Source organism: Amphiprion ocellaris, chromosome 17, assembly GCF_022539595.1.
Source record: "Amphiprion ocellaris isolate individual 3 ecotype Okinawa chromosome 17, ASM2253959v1, whole genome shotgun sequence".
Taxonomy (NCBI): domain Eukaryota; kingdom Metazoa; phylum Chordata; class Actinopteri; family Pomacentridae; genus Amphiprion; species Amphiprion ocellaris.
This window is the reverse complement of record NC_072782.1, coordinates 5,577,306-5,590,269: the sequence shown is the minus strand read 5'-3', so window position 1 is coordinate 5,590,269 and position 12,964 is coordinate 5,577,306. Positions and strand designations below refer to the sequence as shown.

The 12,964-nt window shown below is 39.9% G+C and overlaps 1 protein-coding gene across 2 annotated transcripts in view; it reads left to right on the top strand.

The window, feature by feature from the left end:
* Window positions 1–12,886, top strand: part of LOC111580908 (rab GTPase-activating protein 1) — a 79,274-nt gene extending 66,388 nt beyond the window's left edge. For both annotated transcript variants that reach the window (XM_023288831.3, XM_023288830.3), the window contains 3 exons: window positions 2,609–2,680; window positions 7,735–7,935; window positions 9,415–12,886. In XM_023288831.3, coding sequence (XP_023144599.1) covers window positions 2,609–2,680; window positions 7,735–7,935; window positions 9,415–9,537 — 396 coding nt within the window. In that variant the 3' untranslated portion in view covers window positions 9,538–12,886. The remainder of the gene's footprint in view (window positions 1–2,608; window positions 2,681–7,734; window positions 7,936–9,414) is intronic.
* Window positions 12,887–12,964: the final 78 nt, after the last annotated feature.

The following is a 12,964-nucleotide window of genomic DNA, read 5'->3' as shown; positions in this document are numbered from 1 at the left end:
CCAGTGCTTGTGTCTCTGAGGGCCTGTTAGCATTATATTCAATTTACTCCTCATAGTTTTAAAGTATTTTGACTCGAGGCATTTGTGAATCTGGCACAGCATCCTAATTCTAAGCTTTATGTATATATAGAGTTGTGATGAAGTTGTTAAAATTGCATGTTCTCACAATATGCATTGTAAGCTTACGTGTTGTATACATATATTATTGAAACTGAAAGGAAAATGTGCCTCGGGCAGTAAAGTTACATCTGGACTGGATAAATTATTAAGTAAAAAAGAAGAATACGACACAAAATGCATGAAAACAAAAATAACCTACGGGCTTTGAGCTTGAACCATCAGCAACAAGCACAAAATCTATTATTAGTGTGACATAGTGGTGTGAAAAGACCAGAACAAGAATAAACAACCAACCTGTTTGTTCTGAATTTAAACGATCAAAAATAATCCTTTACAGTTTGCTCCAGATGGAGCAGCGATAACAATCACTGCCCTTAGATTGACCATCTTACATTGGCTTGAAATCCCGTCAGAACACACAGTCCTGCTCACGACATCCCTCTCAGCCCTTCTACTAATTATAGAAAAATTTTGAAGCAGAGTACAGTGGCTGCTTCCAACACTGAGACAAAGCTGATTGAAGACAGAATGGTCCCTACACGAGGCCGAGCAGCTCAACTTAAAAAATAATAAAGTGGCTGTGGAGTAATGCTGGTTAAAAAAGAAAGCAGAGAGAGTAAAAGGCTGTAGCTGCAAGCTCAAGAGGGGATAAGTGGCCTAGTGATGAAAAAACGGTAGAGAGCTGGACACAGTAATGGCAAATAAGAGCAAATGAGGGAGAGGGCGACAGGAGAAAGTAAATGGATGCATGATACATGTAGGAGGAGAATGATGGATATCAGCTCGGCTAAAGATACACAGATCTTTAGACTGATCTCTGAAGGGGGAGGATGAAGAGCAATATACGGTTATATGCCACGCAGAATGAGATACAGCGAGCAGGAATAGATAGAGAGATAGACAGGCTGTCTACTGAGAGGTGGAATGACCTGATGTACCTGCTGCGATGACTCATGTCACATTGATTTCTCTGTTCGGGCTGCAGCACAAGTTTGTGGGTGTGTGCCTGTCTGTGGATGTCGGTTGTATGTATAGAAGGAGGAGAAAAACAGATTGGATGTATGTAAGGATGTACATGCGTGTACATCCTGTGAGCCTGCTGGAAAAACAGGACCTTTTGACATCGCTAATGGACTTAGTGCTAAGAGGATGAAGTCCACAGAGGCTTTTTTTTCTTACCAAGAGCCTCACCCAGAGTTGGTCAAGTGAAAAACCGAAGTGTTACATTCAGTCACCACAAGTGGAGATCAAAACCACAAAAACAGTCCACTGAAGTGTTGGTCTAACATCTACAGTGGTGAACAAAAGTTTACAGACATTTGTAAAGACCAGGTTTATCACCTCATGTCTTGAGTTTCCAATCACTTCTATAACTGTTTCTTTTCTGTGATGGAATCATTGAAACAGTCAGTCTAAAACTTCTGTATCTGCATGAACATGGATTTGTTTTGAACTTGACAGGATGCCATATTTTTGCTCCGTTGTCCAACTTTGCATAATAAAATACTCAAGTAGTTACATCTTTTAAACTCCCACTGGTAAAAGACAAAACAAAGAATAGAAAAGGCCTTGGGTGTGACTGAGATTTTCATTGCTGCCCTTCCTACAAATGATTACATAGCCTTCAACTAATGGAAATGTATGCATTTATAGCTGAGTTTCTACCTGAAACCTTGGCAGGTTTAGATGGACAAATACTAATATAATGATAGCTGAGTTTATGGATGTTATGTGTCATTACAAATCTACAATGTCTCACCTCTTGATAACATCCTCCTCCTCATTGTTGTGACCTTCAATTCATCATCTCTTTGTGTTTATTCAGGTAATTTATTCCAATGCACCAGAGCTCCTACGTCCACATTGTGCATCACTAAATACACAACTCGAGATCCTGTTTTGTTAGCTGCAAAAAAAAAATCACATATTGTGTTCACTCATTCTTATCTTTGTCTTTCTTAAAAATTGTTATTTTATTTACTTATTTGATCAAGGACCTTGCAATTAACACAGAAAACATCTGGTGCCTTGCATATAGAGTGTAGAGCATTAAGCAAGTTTTCAACTCCCATCCCTGGTTGGGCTTTTCAGAAAAAGTAGACAGAGGACCAATAACGCTGATAAAAACAGCACAGACAACATTAGAAACTACACTAAACACACAACATTACACACAGACAGATATAATGACACGATCCACAGTCAGTCGGACCTTACAGATGTTGTAGGTGGGTACGTTCTTGTTTTTCTTTCAGCCATTACTTAGCTTTTGCTGTAAAAGTTTTGGAATCTGCTAACATATTATATTGATAAACAAATGGTTTAAGTCATGTTTTTTGATTTTGGTCACAATCTATCTAGAGAGCTGAATCCAACACTGTCATACTGATTGAACAGCGCTTCAGTGGTCGAATTGTTGATCGAGTTCAACTCTGTCTGAAAGCACAGCAGCTAGAGGAACTTTTAACTGTTTGTCTGTTTCTTCTAGATCTGCTCCCAGCTGAGTGAACGACTAGAGAAACAGCAGACGGCCACCCGAGGAGAGCTGGAGAAAATCCGAGTGAGTTTAACACACACACACCACACACACACACCACACACACACACACACACACACACACACACACACACACACACACACACACACACACACACACACACCTCAACACAGTGTATTCAAACACATACTATAGATTAACATCCAGTAGATCATAGTTAAAGAGCTGCACTGTATGTGTGCATCTTTTTTATATGCTGACTGATTGTTATTATCACTGGATGATTGCTCTGTCTTTATAAATCATCATTTTGTGAGGTCTGGCCCTGCTAATATTTTAAATGTCAGACATCTGCTGTTTCCTGCTGCTTGTGCAACTGCAGAGGAATTTGTTAGTGTTTTTCTCTCCTTATCTGCTATTAAATTGATGTTTAGTTGTCATCACAAGGGTCAAGAACAGTTGCTGACACACAAAATGAGACATAAAATATAATGGAAATGCCAAAAAGTTACTGTCCTGCTCATGCAATTGTATTTGAAATGAACACTATCAGCGGCTAAACCCAGCTGTCGCCCGCAGTGCCGTCACCTTCACAGCCTGAAACACACAGAACAGGTTTGATCTTTTACCTCTGAGTTGGCAGAAGTCTGGAGAACTGCGTTTTCATCTCATTGTCTTTACTGGCATTTCAGTTTCATTTCAGGGAAGATTGAGGACTTAGGCCAAGGAGCCACGGCCAGACACCTGACTTCCAGCACTTGCACACTTGGCTCGTGAACTGTTAGTTTAGACTGTAGCTGAGAGAGCGGCCATTTTGGCAGAAAGTTGTGTGAGGGCTGCCCAAGGACTCACTAAAGGTTTATTGCACCAAGGACAAGTCCTGTAAAGGATGCAGCAGCAGGAATTGTGTGTTTATGTGTGGAGTTTTACAGTTTGCTCTTGTGCCTTTTCTTTTTTACTAATATTGGTGCAACAGTTCAATAAACTGTCAGCAGTTGCACTTAAAATGACGAGGGGACCACTTATGTGCAGTGACAATATAATTCTAAGTTACAACAGTTTTAATTAGAATTTTTACATAACATACTTACACATTGTTTTGCAAAAACTCTATTTAAAATGACAACAGAAACAATCGCAGCTCAAGCATTGTGCCGCTTCATTAAGGCTCTTAACCACTTCAGCAGTGACGAGAGTACCAACGCGAGCGTAATTGCTGCTCCGCTTGAAACTCGGTCGACAGTTTAATCCAAATGAAATGTAATATTGTTATGAATCACTGCTTTTGAGGGGACGCTCCCACAACACGGTCTACTGTTGTTGCACAAACACACAGGAAACTTGTTACTGCAAACTCCGGCACTAATCCGTCTCCAATACTCCCAGAGGAGTCAACCTACTAGTCTGGTTGCCAAACTTAGAAAGAGCAAGTGAAATATGAGCATTTTTCTTCCTCATACGGCGAAACAGACTTCCTAAACCTGCAGCCAGATTTAACCCTCGTATCGTCCTGCGGGTCAAAATTGACCCGTTTTGAAAATGTGGAAAAAATATATATTTTCACAGTGAAACTTCGCATGTCCACATTTTCAACATTTTTGGGAAATCTTTGAACATTTTTTGGTGGAAAAAAGAAATGTTAAAAATGTTTCTTAAGAACATTCACAAAAAATCAACTAAATTCCAGCAAATTTCACTGGATTTTTGTTGATTTTTATGTGAATGTTCTTAAAGAAAATATTACAAGTTTTACTGATATATATGGAATCATTTTAGATATTTTTAGGATTTTTTTTGAAGATTTTTACTCATTTTTTGAAAATATTTACAAGAATTTTCTTGCCAATTTTGGAGAACTTTTTAAAACGAAACTTTTAAGGAAAACTTTTAAGGAATAATTGGAATTTTCTTCCTGAAGGTTTTGCAAATTTTGTATAAATTTGGGGAATTTTTTTGCTGAATTTTTTTCAGATGAGTAAACAGTATTTTTTGGTGCCCGTAAATGAGGACAACAGGAGGGTTAAATGAATAAACACCAGAAAACTATGACTAAGTAAAAGTTCCTGAATGGGACGCTGTCTTGCGGGTTGTTTTCGTTTGCAGTGATATTCTGTCGCTGCTCTGTGCCCAATAATAGCTCATCTCATACAAGAGCGCCCAAAAACAGGTCTTTCACTAAATGGCAGAGTGGTGTGCAGCCCTCACACAAGTGGGAACACATAGTTGGCTCGTGTGGCTACTATACTAATGAGCTGCCATGCTTCAGTAACTAAACAGAACACTGTGTATTCTAGCAGTATAATAAACATCTCCTCTGCTAGAAGACAGTGGGCCACAGTGACTGTAAATATCTTTTTTTGTATTTTTTATTTAACCTTTATTTGCCCAGATAAAAGACCTTTTGAGATCGAGACCTCTTTCACAAGAGTGACAAAACAAAAACAGACAAATAACAATAACAACAAACAGTAAAATATTCTGTAAAAGCAATATCATACATAAAGTACAGGAGTTATTTTTACAGTAACAATTTAAGAACACAGGCACTGAAGACTTCCAATAATACAAATTCTGACAATTTCAGTTCAGATTGGAGGACATTCCCAGCAGAGGGTGCAGAGGAACTGAAAGCTTTTTTACTGTTTAAGTTCGAACACGAGGAGCAGAGAGATACAAAATGTCATTTGATCGTAGGACATAGCGACTTCCAGTTCTCCGAAGAAAAGTGCATAAATAAGTAGGACCCAATCCAAGAGGAGCCTCATAAACCAGAGTCATCCAGTGTGTAGATCACATACATGGAAGGCATTCCAGCTTTAGCATACAATTCACAGTGATGGGTGAGGCGGCTACAACCAATGAGTCCGGAGTCAAGGACTGTAGGCAGCCGGTTGAATATCTGCATCGGATTGGACAACAGTTGGCACATTCTGCTATTCCTACCTACATTTCTATTTTAGTTTTTCTCCCTTGTACACATCTGCTTTCTTTCTGTGCCTAAAGTCGATATTTCCTCCAAACTCTGACTAAACAGGAGCTCGGTGTTGTTGCTTTTATGTACCAGCCTACATCTTATCTGACCTGGAGTATCTGTTTGTGTCTTCACCTGAAATCTTTCTTTTGTCGTGCCTCAAGTTAATCTACCTCTTTTTATGCCTCAGCGACAGCCAAAGCCACATGCGTTGTGTTTTCAGCACCTGTTCATCATGTTTTCAGTGAATGTGTTTTCTCATGAACACCTTCAGGAGCTTTCTTCAAATTTGGCACAAACTCGAATTCAAGGCTGACCTGATTTGGTGGTCGGAGGTCAATGCCATCTCAAAAGGCGCATTTCTGGGCATAATTCAACAACTGACTGCTAATTATGACAAAATTTTATGCAGATAAAATGATACAGTGATGACATTTTATATCGGAAAAGGTCAACTTCACTGATACATCATAATGTTCCGCAAATACCCTTTTCTGGCCGTTTTTCAACACCGTAACTCAGCAACAGAATAAAAGATCGTGGCCATATTTCACATTTGGTCAGATGCTGAGTTGGCAACACTAGATTTGGCTCCTCACCTTGAAACTGTCATGATTGTGGAGATCATCGATGCTGCTGGGTGGAAGATGTGAGGCGAGGAGCATCAAGTTTTTAGAATTTGTAGCTTCTTTGCAGATGTAATCGTATTTGAAGCATCGCCTGCTGCAGATCTGGGCGGCAGCGTAGAGCCACTGCAGGGGAAGCATTAAAGACCAGAGCAGAAATATACAGCGAAACTAAATCTGATCAACATGAAATCATGATATATGTAGAGAAAATAAACAGAAAAGAGTTTGCTGATGCTATCGAAGCTTGGATCCTCTTTTATTTCTTGTTTTCTCTAGTATTGATAATGATGCTTTTTTTTTTTCTTTTGAAGGAAAGCACATCAGAAAAAAAATGCTGAGCTACTGTCATGCCTGCAAGTTTTTGCTCTATGGGAATTTAAAATGTGAACACAAACAAGGAATTTGACAGTTTTGTGTTTGTCTAAATGAACTTATACACTTCAGAGTCTTCCCTACAAGTATTGTACACTGCCCGGTCAAAAAAAAAAGTCGCACGCAGTAATATTTTGTTGAACTGCCTTTAGCAGGCATGGTTTCAATTAGCTTCTGCAATGTCACAGCATTTATTTCTATCCAGAGATGCATTCATTTTTCACCAAGATCTTATACTGATGATGGGAAAGTCGGACCGCTGCACAAAGTTTTCTCCAGAACATCCCAAAGATTCTCAGTGGGGCTGAGGTCTGGACTCTGTGGAGGACAATCCATCTCATGCTCCCTGATCCACTCATTCTCAATGTGACCCCATGAATCCTGGCATCGTCATCTTGAAACATATATATTGATGGAAAGACCTGGTCATTCAGTATCTTCAGGTAGTCAGCTGACCTCATTCTTTGGGAACATAATGTTGCTGAACCTGACCAACCCCAGATCATAACCCTAACCATGGAAATGGAAATGCTCTTACTTTCACCATTAAACATAGCCCTGAGTTCTACTGTTGATTTCCTACGATCATCTAAGAGTTTGTTCCCGCCGCATTTGACCCTTGAAGATGATGGTTCTCCAATATCCTTCCAGATTTTAATAATCCATTAGAAGGTTCTTAACCTGATTTTAGCAGTTTCAGAAATCTCCTTAATTGTTTTCTTTGCTTGGTGCAGGCCAATAATTTGACCCTTCTGAGACAGATTAACATCCTTTCCATGACCACAGGATATATCTTCCAACATGAGAAGCTCCTCACTGCATCAGCTAGGGTTAAATAAGTAGCTGAAACATATTCATCACTGCAGGAATTATCCAATGGAAAGATCTTACCTATTTGTTTAGTGAAATCCAGGTGACAGTGTCTGAGTCGGGACAGACATGGATGTAAACCTGACTGGTTGTCTGACACAACCACAAGATGATATTTGTGTTATTTAACCAGCTGCAGCTTAAACTGGAAGGCTGCGAGAAGCACATTTTTAGAATAGAAAATAAAAGCTTGGAAGGTCAGTTGTTACCTCATTTTTGTCCTTTTAACATTCACTATTCTTTCCTTCTGTCTCTCTCATATCCTCCTCTGTAGTCCAAAGTTGAAGGCTGTGAGAAGTGCAGCAGCCTTTTCAACAAAGAGGGTCGTGTTCGGGCCGCCGTTACCACGGCACCTGCAGGGGGAACCGAGGAGACGGACGAGGAGAAGGAGGGCCTGAAGAACCAGCTGAGGGAGATGGAGCTGGAACTGGCCCAGACCAAACTGCAGCTTGTGGAGGCTGAGTGCAAAATCCAGGTACACTAATGCACATGAAAACTTTCAGAGGAGATTACTGCGTCGCCCACATACTAACCACAGCTGCAGCAACATATTCAGCACGACTAGGAACATACCAGAGATAATTCCAGCAGGTGGAGGCTGCAGGTTTCATAATGGAACAGAAGAGTCACTCCAGTCATTTAGATATGGGATGTTGAAGGTTATTTATCTCTTATCTCAGCTACCTGCTTGTATGAACCACAGTGTATCAGCTGCATAGAAATGGAAAAGCAGTTCATATTTCTACTGCAGTGACTTTATCAGCAAACGTAGCAGTAAGTACATTTCAGGACAGCTGAGGCCCAACAAATGACAACAGAGAATTTACTGCTAACAAGATGTGGTTAAAGAAACTGGAAGCGTTATTATCTGGCTCAGTTTAATGAGTGAAGACGCTGCTGTGATCAACAGTGGAGCAGAGTTAGAAAAGAGCAGTTTTATTGTAGTGGGGAGCTTTGAAACACAATTGAGAAGCATTTTAAAATAATGTGTGAGCACAGTTACTGTCATTTAGTGTAATTTAGTTCAGTTTGGCTGCTTAGACAGAGGCTAAATCATGGTGTGTTTGAAGAAAAACACAGAACTTTTTTCTGACTGTGACAAAGACCTGTGTGAGGAGTTTTTTTGGGATTGATGTCAAAGAGGAAGGATTTCATGATTAATGACATCCCTTAGAGAGAGAAGAGAATCTGCAGATTGAAGAGAAGCAAAAAATAGATTTATGGGTCAATATAGAATCGTGGAACTTTTTGTAACATAGTTGACATTTTTGCTGTTTTCAGGCCTAAAATCAGCATGACCGCCTATAACCAAACACCACATGGCATTTTTACACAGAGATTCTTCTAAATATTATATATACAATTAAGTAAATTTGAAAGTTATTTATAAAGATATTGTAGTAAACCTGTTGACTACTTTATATTAAATAAGTCAGAAAGCCTTGGAGTCTTGCCAGTCCTTTCTTCAGGAGGAAATGACATCATGTGGAGCAGGTCATGTGATCTGGAATTAACACACTTCCTTGAGAGGTGTTTTTGTAATGGGGAACTTAGTGGAAAGTGATTTATGGGACACAGATACAATTTGTTATTTTCTATATAAAATTTGATATATTGGCATAAAAGAAATATCTGTCATGATTATCTCAACTGAATAAAAAGAACACAATCAAAACTATTTCTGAATAAGCTCATTTTATTATTGTTTAGCTAATTAGAAGGTGGTTGTTATTAAATTGGGACAGTTATTTAGTTGACATTTTAGTGATATCCAGTCATTTTTTATTAATAAGTGATTGTTTCCATAATAAATAATTAGGGAATTTGTAAAGACATGATCAAATGAACATAAATAACATTAGTTTTAATAAAAATGTATGCAATGTTTTTTGTTGGTAGACTTCTTGACTCTTGTCGTTCTGAGTTTCATCATGACGTTTTCTTCTTCATTTAGGACCTGGAGCACCATCTGGGTCTGGCTCTGAACGAGGTGCAGGCGGCCAAGAAGACCTGGTTCAACCGAACGCTCAGCTCCATCAAAACCGTCACCGGGACCCAGGGCAAGGAGACCACCTAACCCGACACCCCCCTCCAGCCAGTTTCAACCCGACCACGTGTGGAGCTCAGTGCAACTCATCACGCTGAAACCTCTGGACCCCTAACCCACCGGGCCATAACTTTTAACATTAACCGTTAAATCCCAGGATCACCTTTGCTACAGACTCGTGTTGCTCATCAAAAAAATGTCCTCGTGTTTCCTTCGTCCCACCTGACCTAAACTACACCAACCTCCCTCCTCTCCACCCCGAATGACTACAGCCGACCAGCGCTGATGAGAAGGGGTTGAAAACAGTAGCTGAAGTTTCTCCCACAGAGACGATGCTTCCACCGGTCACAAAAAGACAAAAAAAAAAAAAAAATGAGAAGAGAAATGCGTCATTGATTTCTGTCTTTGTACTGCTGATATTAAAGACCCACAGAAGGAAGGTAAGGACATCAGAACTGCAGCTGTCCTCATGGGATAGAGAGAAAACACTCCGTCCTTCCTTACTGCTCTGTGTGCTCCCCCTCTAAACTACTGGCACAAAACAACCAGTCCCTGTACATTTATTGTTTTGTTTGTTTTAGGTACGAGAGCTAATAGACGCCTTTTCAAAACTGAGCTTTTTCTAATTTACGTTCAACAATACCTTTCTTTTTCTATGTGTGTTCACGAATGTGCTCATGTAAAGAGGATGTGTGCGAAAGTGCGCATGTTATTTTTGTTTTTTTGTGTTGATCGTGAGTTGTATGTGAGACCGTTTGGGAGAAAAAAACGTTTGAATGCATAAATAATTGACTGAAAACGTGTCGTGTAAACTGTGTGTACAAGAGAAAGTGACAGAGAGCGCGTGAAAGTCCAAGGGAAAGAAAAAAGCACTAAGGTTATGAGTGTGTGCATGCATGTAAAGGAAAAAAAAAATTCCTGGTTGTCTAGTTTCCTTTAATGTTCAAAAGGTGTATATGAATGATGCTAAAGAGAAGTTTGCTGACAAAGCCTTGATCTGAAGGTCGATAGAGATGATACTGGCGGATATGAATATGTAATTTATGGTAAAAAGAGAAGCTTAAAAGCTGTTGTCACAAGCAGCAGGAGCGTAACTCTCCTCACGTCAAATTTCAGACATAAAAAACTTGCCCGAGGTTTGCTTGGTTTGGATCTTCCAGCACAAAGAAACAAAAAAAAAGCTCCAAACTGTGCCAGCCTTGCTGTGTGTTTCTCCCAATATGTGTTTTAGAACATTGTTGAAACCCAGAGTGATGCAGCTTTTGTTAGAAACCAAACACAACGGGAAACGCAACAGGAAAACACACACACAGAAAGCTGTAATTCCTTCCACACGCCCGTTAAAACCGCCTCGTCCTTTTCCTGGCACCAGCTGCTCTGCGACCTTTCACCTTTGACTCCCATGTTGTGTTTACAATCCAGTCAAACCTTTGGGAAAACACTAAACTATAATGGAGACACATTGCATTTCTATAAAAGCCGAACAGCCTGCTTGTTAGAGTGGCTCGTTGATTTAACCCCTAAAGACTCACCGATGTGGATCAAGAATGCATATTTAGACATTTTTTTCCATTCCTGCCTGATGATGGCTTAAATATGAATCTTCGTATTTTCCTTTACTTTCACCTCTTTAGCCCCGTTTTGTCACTTGCTGCAGCTCGAGCACACTGGCTAACCTACGACTTTGTTCAAACACTGTTAAGCTGCTCTACGCTTCACAATGTCAAGTAGGATTGGACTAATTCAGCCGTACATCCTAGACCTAGAAACCCTAGAAATCTGAATCTGTTTTTGAGACGGTGTAAATGCTTGGCTGCAGTATTGACATGTTATTTCACTCGTCATGTGTCTTCTAGGATATAAAATGTACAATTTAACTTGCCTGTAGGAGCAGACATCCATGACATCTATGTGCAGACAGAGATATGTGATCTGAAAGACTGTTTGGTTATCAAGATGAGAAGCTGCAAAAGTCACAAAATACAGGAAGTTAAAAGTGCAGAAAGACATTTCCATGCATGGATGGTTAAATTTTGGTTTAGCTTCTGTTTCTGGTGATACCTTGCTAGTCTGATCACCAAACTGCCTGGTTTTTGAACAGGAAAGGTCATTTAATGCAGCAAACTGTAGTTTTAGTTGTCATGTGCTGATGGTGTTATCATAACTTGGCATTCGTACGTGGGTGGAACCTGGTGGTGATTGGATTGTTGGCCTACAATAGAGTCCCTGAGTGTCGGTGGCACAGATAACTTCGTTACTCTCCGGGTGCATCTCCTCATGGTCGTGTGATAAAGCGTCGTCTCAAGATGGCTCCGTCAACATGACAGGAACTTGTATTTTTTCCAGCTGCCTGCACTCGGCTCAGCGGAGCACCTTCGGGACGAGCAGGAACAGGATAACGGCAGCACAAAAAGAATCTCACAGCTCACAAAAAAATCTGCAGGAATTGATCAGCTTTATCAAACGGGCGCGGAGCAAAATCCCTGTGAAACATTTCCAACACCTTGATAAATTCGTGCCTCGGAGTGTTCGACGTGTTCGGGAGGCAGAAGCAGATGTTTGCCGAGGACGGAGAGGATTTAAATATTCAGGCGGCGAATGAGTGTGAGCAAATACGTGTATATATGGTGTCGTGAATGTAGGGAGCAGAAAAAGTCACACACATAAAGATGCCAGTCAACAAGCAGAAGTGTAACTCTGCACCTCCAGCGTGGATCGGTGTCGCAGGACTTCAGAGTGAAGTCACCGGAGGTCAAACAGTCGCTCTAAATCAGTCTGGAGGAGATGGGCGGAGCTCGTAAAGTGCTTGTGTGTTTTCAGATTTAGCTGACTCAAAATGGTCTTCAACAATTTTCCAATTTCATTCCTATTTCAGCATATAAAACTGAAGAAAAGCTTCTAGGATTAACTTCCTGTAAATTGCATCTCATGTGAAAAGGTGGAATCTGATTGGCTGGAATATACTACAAATCCCGCTAAAGGCACTGGGTTGTACATAACGAACATTTAAAAAATGAATATTGAAGTTTTATGATTTTCTACTCCCTAACTATAACTAATGTTACTTGTACCCACCTACCTGCTGCCATGCTACAGTTTAATTCACAATGTTTTTAATGTTTTATTTTCCTTTTATTTTTGGTTTTCTAGCTCTGAGCTTCTCAGTCTGACTGCTGTTTGGTTAATTAAATGCCAAAACGTAGCTTTATCATCCAACGACAAAAACATTATCAACGTGTGGAAATTGTAATAGTGTAGAATGCATTGTGTATACTTCATGAATTTCATTATAAAGATATCAACACAACAAAAGCTTTGTCTCTTTCTGTTTTTGCATCTTCCATGAAATAAACTAACATACTTGGTAGGAAAGTACCATTATTTAAGTCGTATTTTCTTCTGGATGGCGTTTGTTATCTTTAACCATTCAGTTATACAGTCACGGAAAAAATTATTA